The sequence below is a fragment of the Furipterus horrens genome, unplaced genomic scaffold (genome assembly GCF_987537825.1).
Source record: "Furipterus horrens unplaced genomic scaffold, mFurHor1.1.pri manual_scaffold_5, whole genome shotgun sequence".
Classification (NCBI taxonomy): domain Eukaryota; kingdom Metazoa; phylum Chordata; class Mammalia; order Chiroptera; family Furipteridae; genus Furipterus; species Furipterus horrens.
Genome location: NW_028327175.1, coordinates 78,517,173 through 78,530,303, shown reverse-complemented (window position 1 = coordinate 78,530,303; position 13,131 = coordinate 78,517,173). Strand labels below are relative to the sequence as shown.

At 43.3% G+C, this 13,131-nt stretch overlaps 1 protein-coding gene across 3 annotated transcripts in view; it reads left to right on the top strand.

Moving 5' to 3' along the window:
• MCC (MCC regulator of Wnt signaling pathway) overlaps positions 1–13,131 on the top strand; it is a 393,601-nt gene that overhangs the window by 132,568 nt on the left and 247,902 nt on the right. Inside the window, exon 1 of one of the 3 annotated variants that reach the window (XM_090276590.1) lies at positions 4,514–5,160. The exons of the other annotated variants lie outside the window; for them this stretch is intronic. Coding sequence (XP_090132716.1) covers positions 5,104–5,160 — 57 coding nt within the window. The 5' untranslated portion in view covers positions 4,514–5,103. Of the gene's footprint in view, positions 1–4,513; positions 5,161–13,131 lie in introns of those variants that run through there. 3 annotated transcript variants of the gene reach the window in all.

Here is a 13,131-nt window from a genome sequence, read left to right as displayed (position 1 = left end):
AAATATGCAGTCACAGAATAGCTATGGGGATGTGACACATACAACATAGGAAATGGAGTAGCTCTTTATCTGCTCCTCAATTAAATGTGATAGCTTTGCTGGGTAGAGTAATCTTGGCTGTAGGGTCCCTGCTTTTCATGACTTTGAATATTTCTTGCCAATCCCTTCTAACCTGCAAGCAAGCAATCATGCTAGCTCTGTGAAAGCAAGGATTTTTTTTTTTTTTTTCTGTCCCATACACCACTGAATCATAAGGCACAACACAGCAACTGCACAGTGGGCGCTTTTCTTTTTTTGAATGACTGCCATAGACTTGCTGACCCTATGTATCCTCACCTATAAAAAATGGGATGTAGGCATGAGTTAGGTGATTATAGGATTTCTTCCCCAGTTTTAATGTTGTTCTCTGACGACATAGAGACCAAGAGAAAGATCATCTAGTGCAGTGTTTCCTGAGTTCTTTATGTTGTGACACCTGAAGCAAATGATGTCTGTGATGGGGAAGGCCATGGAGGCTTCCAGTAGGCTCCCAAATTGGGGCTTGGGTCTGGCCCAGGGCCTGAGAGAAGAGCTGGCCTGCTGATTGAACAGAGGGCCACAGGAGTTGAGATAGGGAAAGCATTTCTGGACTTATGACAGTGGGAGAGTGGGGTGGGCTTATAGATTTCCGGCAGGAAATTCTTTGGAGGGTATACTTTGAAGACTCCCTGACTTCTATGAGCCTCAAGGACTTAGAAGACTAGAACTTCCTGCTATCTCTGCATTTTGAAACCTTTCTTTCCCCTAAAAAGTCTTTTTCTATTTTTTTCAGGAAATCCCACCAATTTAGCATTATTTCAAAGCATTCTCTTTTTGCAATGCAAATACTTTACCTTGATTGAGAAGGTTATGAGTATTTTTCACCTTTGTGTGAATTAGTTTAACCAGACTGCTTTCTTCCTAAAATCTGAGGTATCAATGTTGTATTTAGTTTGAGAGTCAAGGCAGAAGGAGGCCATTTTGGGGCTTGAGTCCTTGTGTCAGCTGGAGGGGGCAGTCCTGACTCAGCACAGCAGATACTGTGGCAGGCAGGGAGGCTTGGACACCTGAAAGTAGAGTCAGCGGGCTTAGGTTAGCCAGTCCCAAAGTTTCAGTCAATTTCCTTCATTCTGGAGGTCCAAGACTTACCCAAAATTATTTCAATTAATCTGTTACTTATTACCAGGAAAGGATACAGATGAGGCCCAGAGTAGCATCCCTGCTGTGTAGAAATCACTGAGGTCAACAGCCACACATAGAGGGACCAGATAGCCCATGACAAACACAAAGGCAATGCCAGTGTGTCTACAGCATGCAGTTGGTGCCCAGACCCATCCACTCATCCGAACAGCAACTTCTGCTTTCCCAGGACTACTGCTCACATGGGATTTGTCCTTGTCCATTTCCTTCCTTTCTTTTTCAGGAACTTTGTTCCATCTCCCTTCTCTTTCTGGTTCGCCAGTGTTTTCTTTAGCCACAGACTACAGATATACCTCTTCTACCCTCTACGCACCATTGCTTGCCTACTCTAAGAAACTATCTCATCTCCTGATTTCTTATTACCATCAAATTTATGGAAAGCGTAGTGCATGGTTACAGCCCCAGTTCCTCCTCATTCCCTATAGCAATCTGGTTCTGTCTCCTTAGCTTTATAGGAATTTACCTTTGAAGGACATTAATGACTTTAAAATGGACTTTTGTCAGTCTTCTCCTCCTTCCCAGGCCCCCTCTGTAGCATATAATATTGATACTTCCCCTTCTTAATAACATCTTCCTTAGACTCCCAGACTCAGAGTTCTCCTGGTTATCTTCCTATTTCTAAGGCAGCCTTCCCACCATTTTCTCTTTTATTCTTTCCCCTACATGAAAAAGACCTTCCTTAAGAAAATATACTCAGGCCACTTCTCTTCTCTCTGTTCTCTCTTCCTTGGCAACCTTACTTCATTGCAAGGTTTTATTTATTATTCTAATAGGGGTAACCCCAAACTTCCATCTCCATCTCAACCCTGACTTATCTCTACAGTTCCATTTTAAGCTTCCTGCTAACATCTCCACTTGAATATCCAGATGCCACCTCCAATTTGTAATGTCCCAAATTTAGTTTCCTTCTTAACCTATTTCTTCTCTGAACTCTCCCCTCCCTTTTTTGAAGACATTGCCCAAATTCCATTCAGACAAGTTCTAGATCTGCAAGTCATTTTTTAAGTTCTTCTCTTTCCACCACAGTTTCTGTCTACTCTCTTTTTATAGAATTGCACATCTACCCCCTCCTGTCCATTTCCATTGCACCAACTTAAATCAGGCCCTTGTAGCCTCTTGCTGAATTGTTTGTAGTCCACTGGGCATGTCCATTTCCCACTTTCAATTTACTATATTTACTGCTGTCAGATTGTAGTGGAATGTGGAGGGGTGTGTGTGTTAAGTATTAAAGTCATTGTTGAAGAAGAAAATCCCATATAGTCAACATTACTCTTAAAAATGCCTTAAATTGTCCATAAAGTAGACTCTACAGACATATTGCTTCTTAATCAGTTCAACACCGCCAATTTTTCCTCCACTTTTGAAACAGATCATTCGTCTTTTGGATGAATACCAGATTCAGTCATTTGTTTGGTTTTAGGGGCCATCTAGTGTGAAAAATGTTTCTCTAAACACCTCAACTACTTTCCTTAAAAATATGTTTTTAAAAATATCCAGCACTAGTCTCTTTGAATTAGTGTTAGTTACTCATGGATATGATACAAATCCAGCGTAATCTCTAAAAGCACAGCTCCGATACTGTTATTTCTGTGCCCAGAAACATTTAGTAGCTCTCATTGCCTATCAGACATCCCATTTCTTCAGTCTTGCACTCAAAACTGTCCATGATCTGGCTCCAGTTTATTCATCTAATCCGGATTTCATTCCAGAATGGAGTGTCCCCACACGTGCTTTGCACATTCCAGTCTCCACCACACTTTCTCTCATGACGGTCCCACTGCCTGGCATACCTTGTCCTTACTACCCATTTCTGCCGGGTTCAGCCATTCTTCAAAGATCATCTCACATGCCGCCTCTCCTAAGATTCCTTTATAGAATCTTCTCCAACCCAGTCCAGCCAAAATCCTATTTCCTCTTTCGGACTGCAGTGGATCTTCATTTGTACTGCTTTTACAGCACATCTCATTTTCTATCTAGAATTTTCTTTTTTATTTATGTTTTATGATAATATAAACACCATATTGGCAAGGTTTGTGCTTGAGTCTTCTTTACATGTTTATATTCTTCATCATATCCATCTTCAAGCATACAGTCAGTTCTCCATAGGTTTCAGTGAATAAGTAAGTGAAATAATATGACTTCCCAACCCCTCCTCATGCAGAAAAGTTTCTCCCAATGTGTTCTACCCCGGCAATGCCCCAGAAGGTAGTAGGACCCAGGGCTCCAACAACAGCAGCAAACTCTTCATCCCAGTAGTGCCTCCATCAGGCAATGAATAAACCCAACAGGGAGGCAGATGGGCAAGAAGATACATGCAAACGTCAAACTCTTTGCTCCTTCTTAAAGAGCAAAATAAGCATTGTACTTGATTTTTTTAAAAAAGACTGGAAATTTACAATACAATGGCTTTTTCATAGAAGGCTTCAGGAAATGCCAAGGTCTGTCACTGGGGGTGGAGAAGGTTTGTTCCCATTGTGTAGAAAGAGACTGATGAGACCTCATAAGCAATCCCCAGACCTGCTGTTTTAAAGGATCGGACAAGTTTAGTGCATCTCAAGTCCAGTGGACTTGAACCTTTATGGAGAGAAAATCCTCTCCCTGACATGTTTTCAACTCAAGGCTGAAGGGAAGCTCTGATTCCAGGAGTCCAGTGGATATAACAGCCCCTTAAATCTTTTCTGATTCATACTCCAAGCCCCAGAGATACAGATCTAGCTCTGCTCAAATGAGCAGTGAGATTTTAAAGGAAGGCCTGGGGGTGGAAGAGGATGGGAAATGTAATATTTTTAAGGACCTTCTGGGGGTTGAGGACGGTAGGCTATTTGAGCTTGTCTTACATCTTTCAAGAGATAGGGCATCTTAATCTTTATTATAGACATGCAGAAAATGTAATCTGCCCCCAGCGACAGAGAGGGAGTTTGACAGTGAATTTACACCCTCTGTGTTGACTCCAGATTGATCAGGGAAAATAGCCGCCCTACACTCTTGTAAAATCTTAATGTACCGTGAGAAGTGCACAGCGTGGCCTGATGTACAGTGTTCATATTTGTCCTGACGTTATTGAATCGTGGGAAGTGGCTTCCAGGAGGGAAGATTTTTGTTTTTGCTTTTAATTTTTCTGCACAATTACTCAGGTGGCTTTGCCTCTTTCTCCTCTTCCTCCTGGACTTGGGTCCTGTAATCACCAACGTGGCGAGTTCTCCGCGCACGGTCTCCTCTGCTCGGCCTCCTGCGGCTCTTTTTTCCCCCCTTTTCTCTTTCTGGCCCCGCCTCCTCCGCGCACCCCGTAGCCAGCAGCTAGACAGCTGTGTTCAATCAGAAACCACTTACAACTCCAGACGATTCAAAAGGGAAACTTCGGCGTGAAGTGCAGCCCCGCTCGGGTTCTCTCTAGCTTTCTTTCCTTCCCAGGAACCCGAGGAGCGGATCTTCCTCGCCCGGCCGCCCGGGTTTCTTCGGGAGCTCGACGAAGCGCTCTAGGGCGTGGGATCCTGCTGGGAGGTGCCCTCCAACCTGGTCATGGGGGTTGGCGACGCTCCGCACGAGTGGTGAGGCGGCGCAGAGGGTGGTACTGCTCCGGGACCCGGCGGTGGGCGCGCGCGGGCGGGTCCCCGTGTCGGCTCGGCCGCTGCAGCAGCTGCGAGCGCGCCACGCCACCCAGCCTCCTGCAGCAATGGCTCGCCGGTGAAACGCGAGCTGGCTCTCGGTTCCTTTTGGGAGTACTTAGCATCCTTCGTTTGGGCTTCACCCCTGTCCTGGGTGAAAATGGCTGTGTAGACTAAAATGTGCCAGCAGCGACCAAGCAGTGGATAGCGCGCCTGGTAAGCCCAACTCACAGGCTCCGAGACCTGGAGGAGGAGGAGCTCAGCTCCGAAAAGTGCAGTCATGAATTCTGGAGTTGCCATGAAATACGGAAACGACTCCTCGGCCGAGCTGAGTGAGGTAAGAAGCAGCTGAGGCTGGGAGCTCTGGTTTCGTAGGCATTTGCTTTGCGACAAACCCCCGTCGCTCCCAAACTCCCCCAGCCCTACACCCCTCCCGTCTCGTACTCACATTCTGGAGGCAGCGCAATGAAAGATTAATAGATTTTCTGGATCTTGTTTTAACTTGTAGTGTTACTCAGGAAATGACCTGAACTGGCTTGATATTTCAGTCTGAAACGAGTGGCTTAATAAAGAAACAAGCTCTCTCACCACGCCACCACGGCGTTTTCCTCTCCGCGGTCGGTCTGGGTCCCCTGTCCCTTCCCACACACTTCCCCCAATTTATGTACAACATTCCTTTGCGTGTTCGCAAAATACATGGAGATCCCAGCTGAGCTTAAGCCGACGGTAACTAATTTGGTGGGGCTGCGGAGCTCATTGGATTATTAAATCTACCACTTGGCTCCCACGTGTGATGCGTTTGGTTAAATTCCGGCAAGGTGGCCTCTCCGCTGCGAAGATGAAAGACCCGCGCTGGGGAGGGGCGCGGGGAGGAAGCACAGCAAAGCCACTTAGAACTTTATTTCCTGCCCGGGACTGAACTCCTGAATCTTTGAGGCAAGCGCATTTGCAATTCCTGGCCCTTACTGTAACATATTCACTTGAGTGTTTGAGACCTGCTTTGAAATTAAAGGCTACATCAAACGGTATGCAAATATGTGAACGGTGAGATGCTCAAAGCCACCTCTTTGTTGACTTTAGGGATGCCTGGGGCACATCCCCCTGCCCCTGAGGCTTTGAATACCTGAAAAGTAGTGATGGAAACCTACAGAAGTGGTTGCTCAGAGAAGAGAAAGTCTGAGCTTGGTGTCTACCGACTTTCTGTGGGGTTTCCTCTTAGCACCATCACTGATCCCTTTCTGGGAGCAAAAGTAGAGTAAACAGTCTGTTTCTTGAGTAGGGCTGCGGAAAGGAAAGGGGAAGAAAAGGAGACCGGTGTGAAAACAGCCAGAAGGCAGATAGAGGTGATGTCAGGTTACTTACCGTGAAGGGAAAATGAAAGGATAGAGTCCTCACTGGGGCTAGAGGGCTGGTGATGGAGAAGGGAGGAGGAAGGGTGTAGACAGAAACCCGAGTCGGTCTGCCGCTGGTATCCAGCAACGAAGGCAGTGGACCCCAGCCTGGTGCCCTCACTATCTCACTGGTGTGCTGTGCCTGCTCGGGTTTGAAATGGCATTTTGAGGTGTTAGCCAAATGAGGTAGAGACACTTCTTAGTCCTTGTGCTTTCCCTTGGGATGTAGAAGATGGGAGATACAGATAGTAGGGCTTTATTGAAAAATGGGAGGTGGGGAGGGGGTAAAGGCCAGAAGACCTAAGTGATTTTTTTTGCCAATTTTAAATGTAGGGAGAAGTTTCAGATCTTAAATAGAAACCAGGACCCTGCTTCATTACTAACACTATTTAAGGATAAGCCTTTGACTTGTGTACTAAGGTCATTAAAAATCAAAAACTGAAGGCATACATCTTGCAGAGAGTCTTGGCCAGGCCCTTCACATTGTTTATTGCTATCTGGCAGCTTCACACTTTCACCTGGATTGTGCTGTTCAGTTGCATCTGTTTAAAAAGGAATCACTGATTTAAGGTCAAAGGTGGCTAGAAGGCTGTACATAGAGGAGACCTGGGTTGACTTTAATAGTATTGGCACCGTGAGGGAGTACATTAGATAAACTGAATTATCTATAAAACACAGGTTGGGGGGGGGCCTCTCCATCCTGTGCCTCTCGTGCCTTGTTTATTTACTCCTTCGAGTGGATAAACTTGTGGCCCAAAATGAAAGAGTTGAGGGTGCTTTGTGACTTCTGCATTAGTTGGAACAATAATATTTCAACATTATAGGACATAGTTGTATCCCTAAGGAAATAGATAAGTTTCTGACCCAACCATATCCTTTACCAAATATTCTTTCCTTTTTCTCAGTGTTTGCTCGTTCATTTCTTGCCATCTTTTTAGGCTCAGTGATTTAGTTGCCTCTCCATCCCCCCAATACTAGTTTCCCTGCAGATTGAGTAGTTGCAAAAAATTGTAAGGGTAGTTATTTTTAACTTCTGTACATATTCTAAATTATGGTATGTGTAAAGAGAATTTTTCAGGCAAAGGGGTGTGGTAGGGGTCAGACCTTATTGACCCTAAATCTCAGTTCAGTTTATCATGGGCGATAGTTGTCACTTGTTCTATAATATCTGTAGATCAGTATCCATATGGACCCATAGGTCCAATACACTTCATTTGTATTTCTCATTGTAGGTCTTTGGTGTAAAGGAGAGTTTCTTCTTTTCACTGTAATTTGTCTCTCAAACTGGTTTTGCTTTAACATCTTGGAGGGAAAAGTTGTCATCCTCTTTTGATAGTTGGTTCCTCCTCCTCACCTGGAAGCAGAGCTAATAAAATCCCTCTGGGGCGGCCTCTTTAATGCCATATCTCTTATGGGCCAGGAGACTGGCAACACTACCTGGAGGTCACCCTGGGGTCAGATTCAGACTGATGTTCACCAGGCATTGCAGGAGCAGGAAAAACTCTAAAAGGGCCCAGCATTCTCCTGGGTATTGTAAACAGGAGGGCTCTCTGATTGGCATTGACTTGTGAGCTTACCCCTTCTGCAAGGGTCCTCTAACCACGGGAGTTATTCACTCTTTGACAATAATGTTGACACTGACTTTATAACATCCTGAACAAGGGGATCTGACTTGAATCCATTTCTAGCTGTAGTCTGCTGAACCTGTTCATGAGAGCAGCAGGCTTTGGTCAACAACTCTGCCTGCTGTGCTCCAGGAAGGCTCAGTTACAAGAGAGGCAGGAGAGATTGGGTGGGAAGGATACTGGAGGAGACCGAGAGAGCTGGGTGTTAAGCATGAGGTATTTTGCATGTGTGAGAACTTTAAGATGGAAAACAGGAAATTCATGAATGTGTTCCTTTTGTGTCTTTAGTTTGAACAATAGCTGTTCAAGATCCTGTGAGATGATTATAGGTGATAGTAAAATGCCCTCTATGGACATTCAAAACATTTTTATTTATCCTTGACCACAAATGGCTTATGTCAAGTCTGAACATTTTAACCAAAGCAAACTAATCCTTAGCATTAACAAAGGTAATTCAAAAGGAAAATTTGAGAAGCATGAGTTGGCTATTTCTTTCCCTTCGCTGTTAGCTGTCCCTGTCAAAGACTCAAAGGATGTTTTTCTTTTTCTAATGGAAGGTTAAGGAAGGACTTCGACATAAGCCAAATCAAAATTACTTAGAAAGCTAAATCTTCCTCCTCCACAATCAAGAAGCTGAATGGACACACTTTCAGCAGCACTAGACTTAAGTTCTCCCAAACCTTGTGAAGGGAAGACTCTTAAATCTTCCTCCTCATCTCCATGGATTTTCGCTTAGCAGTTAATTCTCTTTGTCTTGGGAAAACCTGTGGGACCAGTACATAGGTTACCCCTGTTTTACAATCACATCTCTTGGTTCTTAGAGTAATTGAGACTTTGGGAAGAAGATGTCTTAAGGTGCAGCATTATCAGAGTATGACTTCAGTGTACTCAGTTTTACAGAATAGCTGTCCACCCAATTTGCTTGTCTGGTAGGCAGCTACTTATTTATGTAGCAAAATAAAAATTTACCTTTTAAGAGTTTGTCCTTTCCTGGCAATCATGAAAACCTCTGGGAGTGAAATATTCTTTTCTAACTCAAAGACTACTTTGTTCAAAGCAATTAACTTATTTTTTTGCCTTTTAAACATTAAACAATGAACAGATAAAGTTCTCCCATCATGATTTATTTTGAAACCATAGTTGCCCTGGAAATTATATTTCCCTAACTCTCTCCACATCACATTATTCAAAGCCTCTTTTGTAAGATTATTTCACTCCTGGATATAGGCTATAGAGGCAACTCCCTGCTTTCACCATTTACTTGTTGGGTAGCTGCTGAAACCCCACATCTTCACTGATACTCTAATTAAGAAGTAGATTTATAGGGGAGAAAACTGCTCTCTAAGTGGCCATCTCACAAATGTACTCACTCATCTTTGTCAAGTTACACCATATCAGAGTTGGAAGGGCCTGTGAGATCACCTAGTACTCCCACACCCTTTTGTACTTCTTTTTCCTCCTCTTTCTCTATAGAATCCCACTTTGTCGTAATGAGGTGTTTAATGTCTATCTTAGCCACAGACCAGAGGCACTGGGAGGGCAGTGTCAAGACCTCTCAGAGCCTGGCACGTAGTAAGTGTTCTAGGAATGTTTGGTGAATGAATACCTTACCTCTTCTCTCCCTTTTTATAAATACAGAGTTTGAAGAACTGATTTAAGAAGCCTTTAGGCTGTGTGACAAGCTGCCCCAAATTTAGAGACTTAAAATGACAATCTTATTTGCTCATTATTTTGCAGTTTAAGGGCTGAGCCCAAGGAGTAAGACCTGTATCTGTGACTGCAGCTAGAAGATTCATTTCCAAACTGGCTTAATCACACAGCTGGCAAATCAGTGCTGGCTGTGGCCTGGGAGATCACCTGAGTTCTCTTGTATGCAGGCCTGCCCATGTAGCTGCTTGGGTTTCTTAAAAAAAAAACGTAGGACTGAAATTGGCACCAGGTCACTTCTATGTGCTATATTGGTCAGAACAGCTATATGCTTAGCCCAGATTCAAAGGGTGAAGAAATAGATCTCACCTCTACACAGGGGGTGTGACAAAGAATTTACAGCCATTTTTGATCAACTTCAGAGGCCACAAAATGACAGCATCCTAATTCCCTGTGCTTGGCAATAGGTTTTGTTGTTAATTCCATTTAGCTATTAATTCACTGGTTGGATGGCTAACATGTTCTAAGTATTTCCCAGGTATCGACATGTTTTATTGTCAAAAAATTCAGGAGAGCCCTGACTGGTGTGGCTCAGTGGGTTGAGTGTTGTCCCACAAACCGAAAAGTTACTGGTTCCATTCCTGGTCAGGACACATGCCTGGGTTGCTGGCCAGGTCCCCAGTTTGGGGGCATGCGAGAGGCAACCAATCAATGTTTCTCACATTGATGTTTCTCTCTTCTCTCTTTCTAAATAAATAAATAAATAAATAAATAAATAGTCTTAATAGACTATCTCATAGGGTTGTTTTTTGTTTTTCTTTAATGTCCATGTTAACAGGTACAGAAATTGAGGCATAAAGAGGTGAAAACACTTACCAAGACTCTACAGACTATAAATGGTGGAGATGGGAGTTGAACCCAGGTCCACCATTTGCATGGAGTTTCCCTTCATACATTTCTGCAGCTGCTCTCAGCTTTTGATCACACATTCCTAGGAAAGAGTATTCTAATGGGTTGGCCAAAAAGTTTGGTTTCTTTTCTATAAAATGGCTCTAGTAGTGCCTTAGTTGTCCCGAATTCATTCAAAACAATTTTGTTAGATTGTATTGTGACAGTTGTCATATCAGTGTGCATTTAAAAAAACAATCACCAAAATTGTTGAATATTTGTGTAGCCATTTTAATATTGAAGATGGAAGAAAATACCCAAGATTTTCGGCATATTATGCTTTATTGTTTCAAGAAGAGTAAAAACGGAACAGAAATGGGAAAAAAAATAAATAAATAAGATTTGTGTAGTGTGTGGAGAAGGTGCTGTGACTAATAGAATGTGCCAAAAGTGGTTTGCAAAGTTTTGTGCTCGAGATTTCTCACTGGACGATGCTCCAAGGTTGGGTAGATCAGTTGAAGTTGATAGTGGTCAAATTGAGACATTGATTGAGAACAGTTAACATTACACCACGTGGCAGATAGCCGACATACTCAAAATATCCAATCAGTAAAGTTATTGGTGCCCTGGCTGGTGTGGCTCACTGGATTGAGTGCCAGGCTATGAACCAAAAGGTAGCTGGTTCAATTCCCTGGTCAGGGCACATGCCTGGGTTGTGAGCCAGGTCTCCCCCGGTTGCATGGGAGGTGTGAGAGGCAATCAATTGATGTTCTTCTCACACATTGGTGTTTCACTCCTGCTCTTTTTCCCTTCTACTCTGAAAATAAATAAAGTCTTAAAAATATGTAAAGTTATTGGTGAAAATGAAAAATGTCATTTAGTTTAAAGAAAAAACTAAACAGACTTTTGGGCCAACCCAATATGTAATAGGCCTGTTTGACTTGACTTGTATTGCAATCTGTTCAATACCCAGATAAATGTTTTTGATAAAAATGAAATGGATATGATTCAAAGGATATGGTCAAGTGGCTGAGGAATTCTAGGCATTCCAGAGCTCTAAAAGCAGATTTGTCAATAAGAAATAGGGTGATCCTCACCCAAGAGGGCTGTTTCCTTTCTGTCCCACTTACTGCAAGGGAGATGGGGGCACTGAGACCTCTGTCCCAAAGTCTGTGCACTCAGAGACAGCTGAGGAATTAGAGCTACGAAGGAGAACAGGTTTCCTTTGTCACGAGAATTAGGGTTCTGCCACCCCTGCAGTTAGGGCTCTAGGCTCCTACTACAGCTGGCTCAGTCACTGGGTTGCCGAGTGCTGGGGTTGGGGACAAAGGCCAGGGAACCCAGTGAGATTGGCAGCTGGGGCTAAATGGCAAGGCAGCAGCTGGAGGCCGGGTCCTGAGGAAGCACGCAGACCATGGCAATGAAGCCATGCGTCACACCCAGCCAGCAAGGGGGAGTAGATTCAGTGTGACTACCAGGTGGTAGTCAAAGGGACAAGAAAAAGGAGAAATGTGGTGTGAGAATAGGAGGTTAGTCAAAGACCGGCAGGTGATCAAGAACTCAGAGGGCCACAGAAAATCTTGATTCTGAGGAATGCTTTGTCCAACTGGAAAGTTTTAAAATTAATTCCAAGACTCCTTCATATTAAGGAAGTACAATACTTAACAGGACTGTGGCCTACCAGATTTGAGGTGCCAGGACTTTAAGTAGGGAATGTGATGGTAAACTCATGGGTGCTGTTTTAATACCTGCCGAAGCCAATTTACCAAATGCAAGTCATGTGGATGGCTTCTTCCAAAGTCAGACTACCTGGAAGGTAAAACCTGCGTTTATAGCACAGTTAAGAAGCTGTTGATGAGCAAAGATCGCAAATTTAGTTCTTGATCAAAGGAATCAAATTTCACAAAACCAAGATTACATTTTAAGTAATCTCTAAATTCTGGAAAAGAGGTTTGTGTTGGCAAGATTACAGAATCAAGCTGAAAAAGACTCTGGAAATTGATAGGTAATAGAACATGGATTTTAATTTTTTTTTAACATCAGCAAGGGGATGTCATGGCAGAGATAAATTATGTGCAGTTATTTTCCTGAACTCCCCCTTCCCCTCCCCCTAACCACACCCAGATTCCTGGCAGTGGTATCTTTTTCACTCTTGAAAGAAACAGGAGAAAATAACATGAATTACACAAGTAAACAGTTCAATTTATAGAGTAAATATTTACTGGGAGCACAGAGCTATCCTCTTTTCCTAGTAAATGTTCCTTTTCTTTTGCTGAACACAAAGAGCATTATCATAAGGAGTGACTGGCATTGTAAAGGAATTTATATATGCAAATCGAGATATTTCTTGTATTCAGCAAAGAGATTAAACCTTGAGACTTTGGCGGAAGATAATCCAGAATTGGCAGCTGTTAATTCTACTGCCATACAAAAAAGCCTATAGGTTTGTTAACTTTGTAAATGAACAACCAAAGCCTGCTTGGCTGAGAAAATTGTGTAGCTAAAGCTACTTGATGCTTTGGTTGGTTGGGTATTTTGAGGCAGATATTTTGCATCATAATGTTTGATGGGACATATGGGGCCAGAGATGGAAATGCATCTTAAGCCTAAGGCTGTAGTGTTTGATTGCCGGAGAACAGAAAGTTTCACAAAGCCTCTGTGTGTGCATGCATGTCAGTTAAGGACTATAGCTAGATTGTGAGAAATATTGACGCAGTTGTAAGGGAAGAATGCCAAATGGAAAAAAATTTCTGGCAG